Source organism: Pezoporus flaviventris, unplaced genomic scaffold (assembly GCF_033815535.1).
Source record: "Pezoporus flaviventris isolate CSIRO_AGI_PZ_B2104156 unplaced genomic scaffold, CSIRO_AGI_Pfla_v1 ptg000031l, whole genome shotgun sequence".
Lineage (NCBI taxonomy): Eukaryota > Metazoa > Chordata > Aves > Psittaciformes > Psittacidae > Pezoporus > Pezoporus flaviventris.
In genome coordinates this window covers 55,972,981-55,986,728 of record NW_026892579.1, presented here as the reverse complement: position 1 = coordinate 55,986,728, position 13,748 = coordinate 55,972,981, and the positions used below count along the sequence as shown (strand labels likewise).

The 13,748-nt window shown below is 42.6% G+C and overlaps 1 protein-coding gene across 9 annotated transcripts in view; it reads right to left on the bottom strand.

Annotated features, from left to right (window-relative positions):
- DTNB (dystrobrevin beta) overlaps window positions 1–13,748 on the bottom strand; it is a 197,026-nt gene that overhangs the window by 70,900 nt on the left and 112,378 nt on the right. For all 9 annotated transcript variants that reach the window (XM_061461225.1, XM_061461221.1, XM_061461224.1 and 6 more), the window contains one exon: window positions 1,728–1,813. In XM_061461225.1, the coding sequence (XP_061317209.1) occupies window positions 1,728–1,813 (86 nt within the window). The remainder of the gene's footprint in view (window positions 1–1,727; window positions 1,814–13,748) is intronic.

Below are 13,748 nucleotides of genomic sequence, written 5' to 3'. Positions count from 1 at the left end.
AATGGAAATGAAATCCTTCTGAGAGTGACGATTATAATCTCTAACTCTCCCACCCTGCTCTCTAAAACTGCTGAGCTGCTCTCCTTGCAAGGCTTCATACCAGCACTGATTAAGATCTCCCTTATCCGTGATCTTGATGAATAATTTCAAATACCCGCAGGGTCTCTCGGTAGAGTATTGAAGCTGCAATGGTGCAAGGATTGAGCTGTTCCTGTGCTCTCCAGGAACTGGTTCTCCTCCGAACTAACCCGAAGAAGTGTTTTTACCTGGTGTGCTGAGGGTGCGTTGGCAAGGGACCGTGCAGGCAGCAAGCTCATGCATGCCAGCTAGGTGCAGCTGGAGCAGAGGGAGACGCAAGCAAGGCTAGGAAGAGAGCACATCAAGAGGCACCCAGACAGGCTCCGTGGGTAACCGAGGTGCTGCCTATGCTGAACAGCACATGGGATTTATAACTGCTCAACTGCATGCTCTTTAGAGCTGCACCCTCTTCACCAGAAAAACATGACCACAAAATGTAGGTGCTGAAGGAGCAGGTAAGTGCAAATGAAGCATTATGTTAAGAGCATCCTCTTCTTAACAATCCCTCTGGAGTAAGAAGAATCACAGAATGGTTTGGGCTGGAAGAGACCCTAAAGCTCATCCAGTTCCAACCCCCCTCCCATGGGTAGGGACACCTTTCACTAGACCAGGTTGCTCAAATCCCCCTCCAACCTGGCTTTGAACATAGTCAGGGATGGGGCAGCCACAAATTCTCTGGGCAACCTGTGCCAGGGCCTCAGCAGCCTCACAGGAAACAACTTCTTCCTAAGATCTCATCTCGATCTCCCTTCTGTTTAAAGCCATTCCCCCTTGTCCTGTCCCTACACGCCCTTGTCAAAAGCCCTTCTCCAGCTTCCTTGTTGCCCTTTTAGGCACTGGAAGCTGCTTTAAGGTCTCTGTGGAGCCTTCTCTTCTCTAGGCTGAACAAGCCCAGCTCTCTCAGCCTGTCTCCATAGCAGAGGTGCTCAGCTCCATGAAGTCACTCCAACAGCTCCACATCCTCCTTATGTTGGGGGCCCTAGAGCTGGATGCAGGACTGCAAGGAGGGGGGTCTCACAAGAGTGGAGTAAGGGGGAGAATCCCCTCACTCAACCTGCTGGTCATGCTGCTGGTGATGCAGCCCAGGACACGGTTGGGTTTCTGGGCTGCACAGTTCCAGGTCACGTCCAGAAGAAAGAAACCATCTCCTAAGCCCATCTCTTCCTTCTTCCAGGCCTCTCAGCTTCTTCAGACTTTTTTTTTCCTCCAGACTTCCAGAATGGAAAAAATCCTCACTTATTCTTCTCAAGCTGAATTTACCCACCCCAGCTTTCCAACCTTCTCGCTCCACTTCACTGCAGCTGATTTATCTTCCTGCTGCCACCTGAATGGTTTGCCCTGCTGTGAGATGTCTGCTGGGTTTGCAGATAGCAATTCAAGATTGCAGTGCAGCTCCTGATGCTCAGTTAAGATGATTTTAAGCAGATCAGTGAAGATCAACCTGCTCCCTGGGGAATAAGGGCATTGCAGCTGCATCCGCACTGAGCTAATTTGTTAATGAGGCAGCTACACCTTTCAACAAAAGATCTAGGAAAACAATCTGGTTAATATAATACAAAAGGTTAAAACCAACAAAGCACAAGGATTGAAGGCTCTTCTCGCCTCAACTGTTGTTCCTAAAACAGTGCTGATCAAAGCTTGCTTTTTACCTGTTTTTGTTTTCCAGCTCTGCTATCAGCTGCCTTTGTTGTTTATTTGCATCAAAGCTGAAACCCAGGTCTGCCGGAGGGCGAGGCTGGTGGATGAGGAACAGAGAAAAATTAGACAAAATATTCATTACCTGTTAACCCCATACGACACAGTTTGGATCCCACCCCGTTGCTCCTTGATGCTGTGGTACGATACTTACAGCCCAGGCTGCAAAACTGTGAGAGCAGCTGTACTGAAATGGACTAGGAGAACACATTAGTATGTGGTTTACGGATGACTTGATCTGATCTCAGGGTGGGAGGCTGCTGAAAGGGTGACCTGGTTCATCATCCTAGGGCTGAAGAATTTTATTTGCTTTTTTTCTTAAAGATCTTAAAAAAAAAAAAATCTAAACCCAAAACACCATAACCATCTGTTCCCAAGCATCGACAGGCTTCTCTGGGAAAAGATGCAGTTATGCCTTTTGTCATAAAGTCTTCTAACAAAGCACTGACCTTCCCCTGTGTCAGCTAGTGAAGGCCATGGTGCCTCTGCCTCTCACAATGTACTTGAGAAATGGGTGTTTTCTGACACAGCAGAGCCCTTGTGCTCTGCTTTTACCTTTTTTGTTTTCATCTCTTGAGATTTCAAGATTGCACCTATTTTACCACAACTTTATCAGAAGGACCTCAGATTGGGATCTTGTTTTTAGAAGACGCTTTCACAAACATTTTTAGAAACTATTTGGGTAGTAAAACAAGTCGGATGAAGAGCTTGGTATCCACCAATGCTCCTGCTGACAGGGTGGAAAGTGACAGCTTCAGGCTGAAGGGGACAGACACCACCAGGGTTTCAGTTTTGCTTTGCTGTGGGTATCTAGAACGAGCCTTGATGGGCTTAAAGTGCAGACAGTACTTCTCTTCTTTGGGCAAAACTCCCATGGTGGGTGGGTTTGCATGTGGTGAATGAGCCTTGCTTGACTCGCACACCTACAAGCTGATTTCCTGCGTCCTCCTAGGTGATGTGACAGCAATTCATGAGTCTCCTACTGACGTGGAAATTTCCCGTGTAAAAACGGCTTGGTGAGGCAGGTCCCAGGCAAGAAGAAATAAAACAGCTGGGGGACTTCGAATGAACAGTGTGAAAAATATAAATAAATCAACACAGAAACTCATCTCATCTCATCATCTCCTCTTGATCTCTGGAATACGTACACAGCGCAGGCAGCAGCATGGCCACCACTCTTTCCATCTTGGGGTAACCTGAACAGTCTTGATGTAGGTAGCACCAATATGACCTACTGGTTCCTCCGAAACAGTGTGTCACAAAGCTGAGGTCCCATGGCCTCTTCCTGCATCCTGGTACAATCAGATACAAGGAAAAGTGCAGGTGATGTGTTTCACCTGCAGTCTCAGGAGCTTCTGGAGGCCCTGGGGCTCTTGGGGATCCATCTGAATGAAGTGCATAAACCTTTGTTCTGCTGCAAAGTAGGGCTGTGCCTATAAAAACACATTCTTCTCCTTAATCCCTTTCTTCAGAAATCCTGTCCAAAGCCTGAAATCACCCTCATGACCTAAAGTACTTGAGTCCTCAGGAGCAAAGACAACACTGCAGAGAACTCAGAGGAGAGACATTCCTCATGCTGCTCGTGTTCAAACATCGCTACTCAAGAGGTCTTTTGAAAACTGCACAGTGGCTATTTTGTATGACAAATATTTGTTCAATTGCTTGAAGAGTCCATTCAAGTTTTTACCATAACTCAGAATCACTGAGTCATCGGGGTTAGAAAGGACGTTTTGAAATGATCTAATCCAAAATCCCTCCTCAAAGCAATGTCAACTACAGCAGGTTGCTCAGGATGTTGTCCAGCTGAGTTCTGAATAACTCCAAGGGTGAAGACTCCACAACCTTCTGGGGTGACCTGTTTCAGTGTTTGAGCACTTGCACCAAAAGAAGTATTTTCTTTTTTTAAATGGCAGTGAGCTAGTGGCTGTTGCCTCTTGTTCTGTCACAGCACCACTGAAGGCACTCTCTCTGCCTCCACTGTATTACTTGCACACATTACAATGCACACCCACACTCCCCCCAAAGTCTTCTCAAGGCTAGATAGCCCAGAGAAAAAAAATCAAGCTCCTGATTCTCCACCAACACCTGTACCCTCCAGCTTCTTAAACTTAAAAGGCACCTGACGTTCAGACTGATAGTTTGCGCAGGGGATGCATACGTTGATGGAATAAAGAGCATCAGGCAGAGGCACTGGAATTTGATCACCCATATTGCTAGATGTTTAATATGGCCCTTGCCTTACTTTTAGCCCAGACTAACCAGCTCTCTCAAGCAATTCTCAGCATGGGATTTACTGTAAGCAAAGAACTAGGTGCAGAGCAGATGGTTTGTATGCAGCTGGAGGGTGAAAGTGCTCAGTATGATAGATGTAGGCATCAGGAGTTTTTAATGATGGCTATATACAAAGCCAAAATGTCTATCATATGCTCAGCTGTTGAGAAAGAGCACTGACCTCTCACCTGATCTATATACTACAGTACTCGGGAGAGAGGTGTCTAAACTCTTGCATATTCAAAAGTCTATCAAAGAGACACCTGAGACAGCATTGAGCCTGCTGAAAATACAACAGAGGTACATGTCTAACTGCTGCTGCACTTGTCCAGAAAACATCTGACACCAGCTCTAGTTATATCTGATCTTGAATGGGTAATAAGACACAGCTCCTCTGCCACATTCCCCAACAAAGAGGCATCCCGGGAGGCAGCCACCTCCATCCATCCTGCCAAAGCCCAGCTGCAGGTAGCAGTGCACAATGCAGTGGTGGTCAGGAGGCAGCCCTGTGTAAGCGGCGAGGAGAAGCAGACAGGCCAACCCAATATGGGTGATAAGCAACTTCTACTTTATTTGTGACGCAGTTCACACATATATAGGAGTGGTATTCAGCCACTCCTTCTTGGCATAACAGTATTGGTTAGCCCCCACAGCTTCCTCCACATTCTCCTCCCAGGTCCGTTCTCCGGCCACCTGTGGGGGCCACCCCCTGCCTTGCTTGCACAGTCCTCCAGAACTCTATGGTTCTGCTCTTAGAGTCATTCTGCAACAGCCCTGGGATTCTGGTTCATGCTCTTTGGGTTAGGTTTTATTAAAAAAAAAAAAAAAAAAGCAATGGTGGTCTAATATTAAAAAATATTAACTGCCCAAGACCTGGAATTTACAGCCTTGTGATAAAAACTCCTATTAGAAAAGAGACTGAAGACAACACAGACGGATGTTCCGAGTAGCTGGGGCAAGATGAAATGCATCAGAGTACTTAGATCTTGGCACTTAAACAAACCTGAGGCAGTATCAGACCTTTTGCATTCGCCTCTGAAAACACTTTTATCAGCGGACAGTCCAGGTGCTGGAAGAGGCTGTCCATAAAGCTTACACCTAGAAACAATGTAAGAAGGAACTAAAAACTACAGACCAGCCAGCTTAATCTCAGATCTTGGTGAAAAATCACTAAATAAAGCCACTTGTTAACACTTATAAGATAGGCTAAGTAATAGTCTACATGGAGTTTGTAAGAACAAATCATGCCAAAGCAAACTACTCTCTTTCCACAGTGAAAAGCCAAACCCTATGTACAGAAGAGAAACTATTAACCCAATACACTTTCACCTCAGCAGTGTTTCTGACATCTTGTTGTGGGGTTTGACAGCTTTTCTCTCAGATTTAGTACCATTCAGTATTTTCATCAGTATCATGAATGATGGAATACAGTATTTACTTCTTACATTTGCAGACTCTATCAAACTGCCACTGCTTTATAGGGCAAGATAAGATATAAAATATACTAAAATACAAAATTATTTATAGAAATCAGAGAAATGGTTTGAAAAATAGGTTGCAATCTATTAAGACGAATGCAATAATGATGCTAATAAAGATAGTAATAATGTTAAAATAATAAGAGTATACAAAATAAGTGATGCACAATGCAATTATTCGTTACCCACCAACTGATGCTCAGCCAGATCCCCAGAGGTGGCCCTTGGCCGGCTTTCCCCCTGGTTTATATACTGACCATGATACTGCATGGCATCGAATATCCCTTTGGACACTTTCAGCTTCTTGTGGCCCCCAACTTCCTCACTGTCAGGGCAGTGTGAGAAGCTGAAGAGTTCTTGACTGATGCTCAGTAACAACTAAAACATCAGTGTGTTACCAATTACATTTTCATCCTAAATCTAAACCACAGAACTGTACCAGCTGCTGGGAAGAAAAGTAATTCTATCCCAGCTGAGACTAAGAGGGTGAAGAAGAATGGTCAGAAGTCTATGACTAATGACAATGAGAAAAGACTGAAACAGAAGAAATGAAAGAATGAAGAAATGAAGGACTGAAAGAATGAAGAATGAGAGGATACAACAAAAGAAACTTCCAATATACAGCACGTGTTACTAAAAGCTAAGCAATGCATTGCTAAGTAATATATAGAGGTATCCGTTGAGATAGAAGGATGAGTGGTGGGCTCAAACTGAGCAAAGAAGCACTATATTGGGATGCACGGAAAACTTTTTATTGGCAGATGAATTTACACACTGGAACAATTTTCCTTGATGGACTCTATCTGGTGTGGAGTTACAGAATCACAGAATGGCCTGGGTTGGAAGGCATCTTAAATCCCATCCACTGTTTTGGTTGGTTTTTTTTTTAATAATTTGGATAAGCACCTGCCCAACAATGGTTTATGCCTAGCTAAGCTGACCTACAGCGGAAAGTGGCTGTACAGAGGTCCTACCGGGCCTGTCATTATTCAGAACCAGGGAAGCCACTAAGCTGTCAGGACACTCCAGCTTTGCTAATGTAGGTGCAGGCTGCATGTTGGGTATTTACATTTATACAAATCTACGACTTGCAGAGAGGTAAGGAATATGACCAAATACTCAAAAGTGATGGACAACTTTTTCTTTCCGCAGAGGACAATGCTGTTTCTAGGTCATTTCCAGCCTCTGCTGACTCCTCACAGGTCACTGTTCCCTTCCAAAGAACATAAGGGGAAACCGTCCCCTAATTAATAAGCAAAGCCAGGTTACTTCTGACTCTCTATTTAGATCAGGTGTTGAAACACGTCACCTTTGGTTCCATGACTGAAACTTCCATAGATTAAAATCTAACGCTATTGAAGATCTTCACTATTTTCAGGTGTGTGAACTAGATACATAGTTATTTGAATCAACAACTTCCCATGTCTTCTGTTCTGATGGAAGGATTTTTTCCTTCAAAACCCCAGAAATTTGACTCCCGGACACCCTTCTGTTCCTGTCACTTCTCAAGCTCTTTGATTACATTTTCTCTATGACTCTTCCTTTTTCTTTTATCATTCTTGTTACCACTCTTCATTCCTATTGCTTTATAAACCTCTAGAAACCTGTGAGAAAAAGCACCATATTTCATAGCAACTAACAAAGTAACTGACCATCATGTTCTCAGTAACAAAGAAATAAGATTAATCAAGAACTCTGATGGTTTTCTTTTTCAGTTCTTTTCTTGGTGGGAAGAAGTCTTTGTGTTTACACTGCATTTTCAGGTGGCTTTTCCAGTAGCTCAAGCATTGCATTTATTTCAAACTGTTTTTTTCTCCAAGAAAAAAAACACTGGAACAATTTTCCATGATGGACTCTATCTGGTGTGGAGTGACAGAATCATACAAGGGTTTGGGTTGGAAGGGACCTTAAATCCCATCCACTGTTTTGTTTTTTTGTTCAATAATTTGGATAAGCACCTGCCCAACAATGTTTGTTCCATGATAGTCTTACACAGCACATCTGTATAGTCTACAGTACAGCACACATCGCTCAGCATTAGTACAAAATCTGACATTCTGCTCACAAACCGACACCCTAGTTCCAAGCATCCAGCGTGCTGGTCACCCATATTCACTTCTTCTCAGAAGTGGGAAGTCATTTAAGTAACTGAAAATCTCTTCTCAGTTATTTTGCTCAGAGGATCAGTAGCCTTAATCTTTCCTTGATTGATCGTTGACCAATAATCCCCCAGGTTCCTTTACAACCTAGCTGTGAGATCTATATTCTCTGTGACAGGCAAATATCTTGCCACAGCCTATATAAAAAAACCAAATAAAACATCATCATGAAAGAGTTTACAGTGGACACCTGGATCTAAAAAACTTTGTCACTACCTTTCTCAAGCCTAGATGTCTGCAGGCTGCTTTATGGAGTAGCCAATTTAATGAACCCTGGCTCATCAATTGAAGTGACCTCAGGATGTTCACAGCGATTTCTTCTGAAAACACCAGGTTTTATGAGAGGAAGTATTACTTAGGGTAAAAGCTTGGAGAAGAGAAGGCTGTGTGGAGACCTCACAGCAGCCTTCCAGTATCTGAAGAGGGCCTACAAGGATGCTGGGGAGGGACTGTTCATTAGGGACTGTAGTGATAGGACAAGGGGTAATGGGTTAAAACTTAAACAGGGGAAGTTTAGATTGGATATAAGGAAGAAGTTCTTTACTGTGAGGGTGGTGAGGCACTGGAATGGGTTGGCCAAGGAAGTTGTGAATGCTCCATCCCTGGCAGTGTTCAAGACAGGGTTGGACAGAGCCTTGGGTGACATGGTTTAGTGTGAGGTGTCCCTGCCCACGGCAGGGGGGTTGGAACTTGATGATCTTAAGGTCCTTTCCAACCCTAACTATTCTGATTCTATGGTGTGGGGCCTGGTATTGATGTAAGAGTTTCAAATGAATATCATATGGGTATTGCATTACCTCTTATGGATGCGAGTATTTCAAAAGAATCTTTTAGATACAATTATTTAATAATTCTGAAGTGTGAGGTATCATTCAAATGTGCAAATACCACTCTGGGCTTCAAGTTGGACATTGGAAGGACAGCTCAATGAATGGCTTTAGTGAATGAACTCTGGAACACATGGAAGGAAACCTAACTGTAGTCACTGCTTCCATTTCTACCCAGCATTTTATTAACACCAAACGGTTACTGTTATAGCCTTTGGAAGAGTTTTGAGTGTATAGTACACGATTGCAATGCCAAATGCTATTCTCATAAATTCAGGGAGACAAGAATTCATTAGAGCATTTGCATGCTACTATTTACCTTGATGAGAGGTACATGTCCTCTCTGTGAAGATATATGTGGTTCTTAAAACCTCTGCACTTAAAAGAAAAAAAAACCAACAACCCAAGCCATTCATTTACTAGTCAGTGCTCTTATGTTTGCACTCCATCTTACTGGACAGGTAGGAATGACTTGTGTCTTTCAAGATTTATTACTGTCATTCCTTTCTTTTAAAAGCCTAGCAGGTTCAGCTCCCACCTGCTCAGCAGCACTGAACACCAGTGATGCAGCCCCTTTCTACGCAAGTTTTGCAAAGACTTCCTGCTACAAACAGAGCACAAAGACCTTGTGGGAGTCAACAGCGTAAGATGTCAGGCCTTCAAAATTACTACATCTGGTTTACTTGTTCTTTTAAAATGTAAAAATATTTATTAAATAATGCCTAAAGCCTGAAAGAAAAGTTACATGAAAGGAATACTACAAATATTATTTAGGTTGTAAGCAGCTTTAATGAGATCAGATGATGACAGGCTTTTAGCAGTGGTTAATGTTGAGGGAAGAAGAGCAACCACACAGTTTTCAAAGAAGAGCAAAGTGGCCAAGAACCTAATTACCATAACTCATCCACATAACTCAACCTAATTATCCACTCATCCATAATTGAGTATTATTTTATATTTATTAGGTGCTCATGCTCTTCCTAGCAGCAAGGCTGCACAGGTCAGCAGAGTCCTGCCAGGAGTGCACAGTCCCTGTGGACCTCTGTTCCTGCCAAGTGCTGCTGCCTGCCATGGTGGGTCATTTCCATCAGAAGTCATGGGGAAGCAGCAGGCACATCAGGCTCGCAGGTCAGATACCAACCTGCCCAAGTGTATCAGCAGAAACTCATGAGGATCTGGAAGTGTGCTAGCAGAAGAAAATGGGGGGAAAAAAGAGCTGAGGTAGAGCAGGTAGGAGAGGAGATAAAGGAGATACTGGCTTGGAGAAAGGGAGGTGCTGTGTAGGAGACTGACAACAGAGGACCTAGGATTGCTTTATATTTATATATATGACTGTATACACATATATTCGCCTAAAACCCATGTAATCACCCCTTAAAAGTATGCAATCACCTTATATGCAGGATTACCAATATTCAGTTATATACTTAGAGCAGTATTGAGGCAGAATCTGATAGGCATGTGGAAGGGATTTTGTAAGAGATAGTAAGGAAGGGGGATGGGGACAGAGGAGATCATTTCCAGCCCCTGCTTTTATCAAAAATGTGATGAAGTACCAGGTTATTTCTTACCTCTGACCAATAATCTGAACAAATCAGCAGAGGGAGACAAACAGATGGAGTTGCGAACTTGAAAGTTGGGATTTAAACAAAATTTGGCTTGCTTTCCATTAATTTCTTCTCTTTATTCATCTGGTTCCCTTTTGCTTTTCTCTCTTATGCTTTCTAACTAACCAGTCTGGTGGAGGCAGCCAACAGTTATTTTAATGCACAGCACTCTGCTGTGACCAAACCGGTAGAGCAGGCATAGCCCCGAGCAACGTAAATTCAATAAAAGGGATTTTGTCATCTGAAGACTGGCTTGAAGAAAACAAGAGTGGCCCAGTCAGGACTTGTTTAAGTGAACACAGGCTCAGCTGCTGTCTAGAAGTGCGTAATTGCGCTGGTTGCATGCCATCAGCCTCTGCTGCACTACTGAGCAACTTGCACGTATCAAGAGACAAATGATGCATTCTCCTTTCTTCTCCTCCCTCCCTATTGATTTTTATTCTTTAAGAAGAAACAGACTTGATTTCAAGAATTAACTCTGAGATCTGTCTCAAATTATTTTGTCCCAAAGACTTCAAGCAAAGGCATTTTCCCTAAAAAATGATGCAATGTATTTGCATTCATATGACAAGTAACATTTATTATAGTAATAAGCCTGCAGAAGGCAGTTCTAACATTCTACCTAATTTGAGAAAAAGTAGAAACTGATGGACTGAGTCAGATCCATTGCCTCATAGCCCAGCATAAATTTCCAGTAGCGACCACTGCTAACTGCTTCAAAGAAAAGAGCACGAAACTTTGCATTAGGCTGTTGTGGTATGAACAGTCTGTATTTGGGATCATCTTAATTTCTAGCAGTTAGAGCGTGTTAAAAAATGAACCGTGTTAGATCTCAGAGGAAGGGCTGGAGAGGACATCAAGAAATGATTTTGTTCACATTATCCCCAGCAGATACTGGTCTATATTGGTTTTAAAATCTCCATTGACAAACATTCCATAACACCTGCATGGTGCTCATTTCCATTCTACACTTTTATTAAGGTCCAAGTTAATAGAAAAAATACAGTTGAGAAAGAACCTTTGGAGATTTCTAGTCCACATGCCAATTCACAACAGGTTGCTCAAGAACTTGTCTAGTTGAGCTCTGAATGTCTCCAAGGAGGAAGATTCCAGTTTTTCTCTGGGCAACCTCTTGGACAACAATATCTGACTATTATCATAGTGAAAATTTTTTCTTAATTTATAGTTGGAATTTCCTTTTGTGCAACTTCTGTTTCTGTTGTCCTTTCACTGTGCACTTCTGGTGGGCTGACCCTGGCTGTGCGACAGGTCCCCATATGTCTGGCTCATCAGGTAGCTGCAGACAGCAGTAAGATCCTCCTTTGCTTTCTCTTCTCCATCCTGAACATACCCAGCTCTCAGCCTCAACTTGTATGTCATGTACTACAGCCACCAACTATCTTAGTGGTCTCTCCTGCCCTTGCTCCAGTATGCCCATGTCCTTCTTGCACTGCAGAGCCCCACACCAGACACAGTACCGCTGATGTAGCCCCACCAGCTCTGAATAGAGGAGGATCTCTTCCCTCTGCCAGCGATACAGACTTCCTGAGCTTCTAATACAGGATTTTTAACAGCCTCCAGGCAGCTCACAGGCTTCCTGCTTTTTGGACTGACACTTTTAGGATTTTTTCTAATAGTTTTTACACAGTCCCCTTTCTTGTATATCTGTGTACTGGATTTACTTGGTATGCCCTCTCCTGCTGTTAAAGCTAAGTATGTGATAGTTACCACTACAAACCAGCTAGCACAGTTAACACCACTCAAACTCATCCTGATGCACCACTCCAGACCAAATCCAGGAGTGCATCTTTCTGTGGATTCTAAAACAAGTTGTTCAAAGCAGCATCATTTACTGCATTCCAAAGTGTTTCTGAATTTCCCTCTGAAAAGGCATAGGTTTAGTTCCTATGTGGGCAGCTGAAATCTCCTACTGTTACTTACCTGTCCTAAATTTGCAGCTTGTTTTATCTCAACATTTCCTGCTCACTACCACCAGCTAATCAGGGTGTTGGTATTTATTTACTAAGAATTTGTAATTTCAACCCACAAGTTCTTCTCTTTTTCTGTGATATCTTTATGCTGTTATGCAGTGTATTTCTGCTATGTACACCATTCCCTTGCCCGCACATCCTACTGTGTCATTACTCTAAAGCTGGTAGCCTGGGTACCATATACTCAATGAGCATCTTTCTCCTGCTGGATCTCTGAAATGTTTATTATATTGGGATTTTCATTTGATGTTCCCTATTTTAATTCTTTATGAGAAGAAACAAATGTTCCTTTTTTTTCCTTTTCAATTTTTTTGGTTTGGAATTTCCCAGCCTCTAATTTACTCCTGTTCTCCGTGTTTTAATGTTGCAAGAAGAGTATTAAAAACCCACAACTGTGGCTGACAAATCTCAGCTATTCCATTTCCTCAGAAGTAAGCCCTGCAGACTCGGCATGCCATCCCAAAGCTCAGCAGGATGCTCCTCCACCAAGCTGCAATGGCCAACTTGGCCACTACTCATACAAACTGCTGGCTAGGGAGGGAGGATCTCCTGTTGGCAAGAAATAATTAGAACCTGCCATGAAGCAGAGCACTTAAACTCTAATTCCTTTAAAATATGAAAAATATATCCATTTCAGCTGATTAGTATTTCTGGATGGTGAATAGAGATTGGACCCAGTAAATAACTTTTGGATTCCTTGCTGTTAAGCTTTGGTTGCAGTGGAAACACACTATTACTACTTTTACCAACTTTTTCTACCACACTTCAATTCCTGGCAGCACTTTGACATCTACCCTGTGATGTGACTTATTTGGATGAAAAGAAAGCAGTAATTTGCTGCAGGTCTTTGAAAAGTCTCAATAAACTGTAAATACTCCTTTCTTTACGCCCAAAGAAGTTGCTTCATTTTTGACTTCTTTCAGAACTACAAAGTAGCAGAAACAGGCTGAGGCAGTCTACAGATTTTTAAAAGATTGGGTTCGTTCAGAACCAATATTGTAACTCTTCAGTTTTCACAATACATCTTTACTACTACCAGAAAAAGCCAAGTAATGAGTAAGAATTCTTCCACTATCTTCCAGAGTGAAAGTGATTCAGCACTTACTGTCTCAACGACTTCAATTTTATATGAAGATTACATAGAAATCCCCTCCTTTTCCATCTAAGCCAGGAAGTTTGCACTGTGTTGCTTTAATATTTCAACATGAACATAGTCCTAGTGAACTAGATAGCTTCAGAAATGCAAACATACCATTTGACAGAGATAATGGGAACTGACAGTTAAAAAGGTTTAAAAAATGTAATTTCTTTTTTATTAAAGTTTTACAAAAGAGAAATATCTGGTCACATCCATATGACAAAGATTATCGGCTGAACACACACACGAAAGAAATCATGAGGAGGCATAAGCCTACCTTGTGGGAAAGGACGTGAAAGTATTTATATGACAAATATGTAAAGAAAAGGGGAACAAGGAGACTGATTTTAAGATGTGTCTCTAGCCATGCTAACATGTGGCAGGACACATGCTCTGCCACAGTGGTAAGATGCCTTGGAGACGTCATTGCTACTGCTGGCAGTGGTGGAAGACAAGGGCTCTATCTGACATAGTACACAGAAAATTACAGTTTTGCGGTATCAC